This window comes from Ambystoma mexicanum, chromosome 5q, assembly GCF_040938575.1.
Source record: "Ambystoma mexicanum isolate Mex_15411 chromosome 5q, UKY_AmexF1_1, whole genome shotgun sequence".
Taxonomy (NCBI): Eukaryota; Metazoa; Chordata; class Amphibia; order Caudata; family Ambystomatidae; genus Ambystoma; species Ambystoma mexicanum.
In genome coordinates this window covers 514,335,987-514,339,246 of record NC_090933.1, presented here as the reverse complement: position 1 = coordinate 514,339,246, position 3,260 = coordinate 514,335,987, and the positions used below count along the sequence as shown (strand labels likewise).

At 49.4% G+C, this 3,260-nt stretch overlaps 1 protein-coding gene across 1 annotated transcript; it reads left to right on the top strand.

Moving 5' to 3' along the window:
* The first annotated feature begins 2,510 nt into the window (after nucleotides 1-2,510).
* Nucleotides 2,511-2,963, top strand: LOC138498285 (protein LDOC1-like). The gene has a single exon (XM_069622116.1). The coding sequence runs from the start codon at nucleotides 2,511-2,513 to the stop codon at nucleotides 2,961-2,963; it is 453 nt and encodes a 150-aa protein (XP_069478217.1).
* Nucleotides 2,964-3,260: the final 297 nt, after the last annotated feature.

Genomic DNA, 3,260 nt, shown 5'->3' with positions numbered 1-3,260 from the left:
CCAGTGCCGGAGTTAGGCGTAGCTATATCCATCCGCCTTGGACAGGGCAAACCTTTCCTTGCAGGCTACAAAGGACAGGGACAACCCATTCTCAAAGAGTTGGGATAGGCATTGCAGGTCTCGCTGTGACCATCTCCTGAATTTGGCGAGCTGAAGCCCTGGGGTACAATCTGGATTGTGGACGATTGGAGTGCCTGGGCCTAGCCCCCTCGACATTCCCACCCTTTTCATCACCCAGTCCCATGTCCGCACCGTTGTTTTTGTGGAGGAGAATGGTCCGGGACAATGTTTCCGTGTGCGCACAGAGGTGCACGGCAGAAAGCGGAGGGGGAGTAATCTAGATTGCTTAATTTCCACCCATCTTGGGGGGTTGTTGGACGTGAGCCAAGCAAGAATGTGTGCCAGCTATGCCCCTGCATAGTAATTGTGCAGGTTAGGAAACCCCAACCCACCCATGTGGGCACTGCCCATCCTCACGACCCTAGGAATTCTTGACTTCTTCCCCCGCCAAATAAATTGAAGGATCTTTCAGCTGTAATTGCAAGAGGGGTTTCTCCGGGGTCTTCACTGCGAGAGCTGCGCAGTGTTAAAAGGAACCTTGGGAGCAAGTTCATTTTAATGGCTGTGATCCAACCCATTCATGAAATCTCCTGGGATGTCCACCTCTCGAGATCAGCTTCCAGCTCTTTGAAGAGTTGTGGGAAGTTAGTAGCATACAGCTCTTTACAGTGCACTGAAATGCGAATCCCCAGATATCCTATGGCCGTGTTGTCCTACTTAATCGGACAGAGTAGCTGAAGGGCCTCCACCTCCCCTGTGTCAATCCCACCCCCAGCCCACCAGATTTGTGGTAGGTAACCTCAAAGCCTGCAGCATGTTTGAAGGTCCAACTCTATGAGGCACTGATGCAAAGATGACTAGATGTTTGTGAGGGTAAGCCTCACGTCGTCTGCGTGCAGGGACAGCTTATAGTGTTTCTGTTCCACTCAAACCCCCTCGATGGTGGGATTGTTGCGGACCCGTTGGGCAAAGGGCTCCATTATCAGGGCAAAGATTACTGGGGAGAAGGGGCACCCATGCCTCGTCCCACACATGAGGGATATGGGGCCTGTCTGCCTTTGGTTCACCGGCAGTGAGGTTCTGGGTGAGCTATAATTGGCCCATAGCATTGTCTGTAAGAGCGGCCAAACTGGAATGCTTCAAGAGTTAATTTTATCAAGGCCCAGTCATCCTTGTGGAATGCCTTGGTGGTGCCTAGCACCACCAGTGCTATCTCACAGTGCTCTTAAATCGCTATCTCTATCAGATTCAGGGCCGGGCGGATATTATCCCTGTGGTTCTACCCAGCACAAACCTGGATAGATCCACGTTGACTACTTTGGGGAGAACTGCGGCCATCCGATTGGCCAGAATCTTTGAATAAATATTAACCTTGATGTTCAACAACGAAATTGGCCTTAAAAAGGCACAATCTCTAGGGTCCTTATCAGGTTTTAGCAAAAGAATGTGTCGGGAACGGAGAATGGAAGGTTTGGAAGCGCTGGAAACATTGACTTGCGAGCGCTCTGGTCCTCATTCAAGATGGTGGCCGTACCTTTAAATTCTGACTCCTCCCCCAAACCGATGCGTTGTAACTGTACACATCGCTCCGGTTCGTGTGGAACTTCGTTGTTGGATATTTCCTCCTTGCCGACCATCCTTGCAGCTACCTTTTGCCTTCCGTGTGCCTACCTTTTGTGCTTTACATAATTTCTTCCCTTGTTACCTGTCTCTTGGTTCTTGCTACTTCTGCGAGCGTTTCTCTCCTCATCTGTTCTATAGCTCCGCCTCGCTTGTGCTTCTGTACTACACCTCCGCCGAATCCTTTCAGTTTATTTGATTCGGCGTTTTCTGCCTTTTGTCTTCTCTACACTCTAATTTTTCATTTACTGACTTACTGCACTCTGCAGGCATATTTCTACTTTCTGCTTATGGTTACCTGCACACATTTCCTTATTTAGCACTGTTATTTACGGGCATTTCTCTCTGTTCTGTCTTCCTTTAAGATTTATCTATTGGTTTATTTGTGTTCCTGTATCTTTCCTCTGTGTGCTTCGCCCTACTGTCACCGCAGGGCTTAACTGGCTCTCTCCACCGGAGTCGGAGGTCAACTATTTCAGCTATCAGCAGCAGCCAGACTTCAATTACTTGTGAACGGAATTCTCCACTCCTTATTAGAACCCATCTGGAAACAGGGTTTTTTCTGCCTTCGTGCTTTTTCCCTGATTTAGGTCTGGCCCCCTGGGGTTCCCTGCGGACAGGGTTCTATCTCTGCCACGGTGGCCTCCGGAGGGGCTAGACCCTATTTGCATGAAAAGAAAGCCAAGACATCAAAGAACAAGACTCCTGTAAGGAGGAAGGACCGTAAGAAGACGGAGTTGAATCCGAAGGAATCTGCCACAGAGGATTCAGGTGAGGAGGGACGGGATAAGGCCTCCAATCTTGACAGCATACAACGCCCAATATCTACCATGGCATCGTTAGAACAATATCAAGAATTGGTAGCAGCGATGCAGAACCTTACCATGGAGGTCCAGGCTTTGAGAACAGAGAACATAGCCCTCCGACAACAGGTTGTGTTGCATCGTGATGACAGGGGAGACCTGCCTACAATGCCACTCTCCTTTGGCAAATATGATGGTCACCCGGGAGGGCTGAAGGACTTTATTGACGCATGTAAGGTGTATTTTGCCTTTCGACCTCATGCTTATGAGACTGCTAGATCTAAGGTCGGGTTTATAATTGCAAACCTAATGGGTAATGCGCTTTCATGGGCCACACCGTTTGTCACCGGAAACGATCCGATTTTGGGAGACTATGATCGTTTTATAGAGGTGTTTAAAGAACGTTTCGACCGACCAGAAGTCTTCTATTCCTCTCTAGAAGCTATCCTAGATGTCAGCCAGGGAAACACTGACGTATAAACCTATCTGACTCGTTTCCAGAGGTTGGCAGCCAAGGCAGATTGGCCTGATTCCGCTCAGGAAACCATCTACAGACGTGGCCTTCGTGATGAAATCAAGGATGAGCTGGCCCGAGTGGCGAGACCTGCATCCTTTCAAGATCTGGTTACATTATCTCTTCAGATTGAGTTTCGTCTACAAGAGAGACGACTAGAAAGAAGACGAACCCGAGGCGTTCCGCAGCCAACTGGCCTCCCCTCTCCTGTCCCTCCCACCAGAGCTACCCATCCTCCTGAAGAACCTATGCAGATAGGGGCG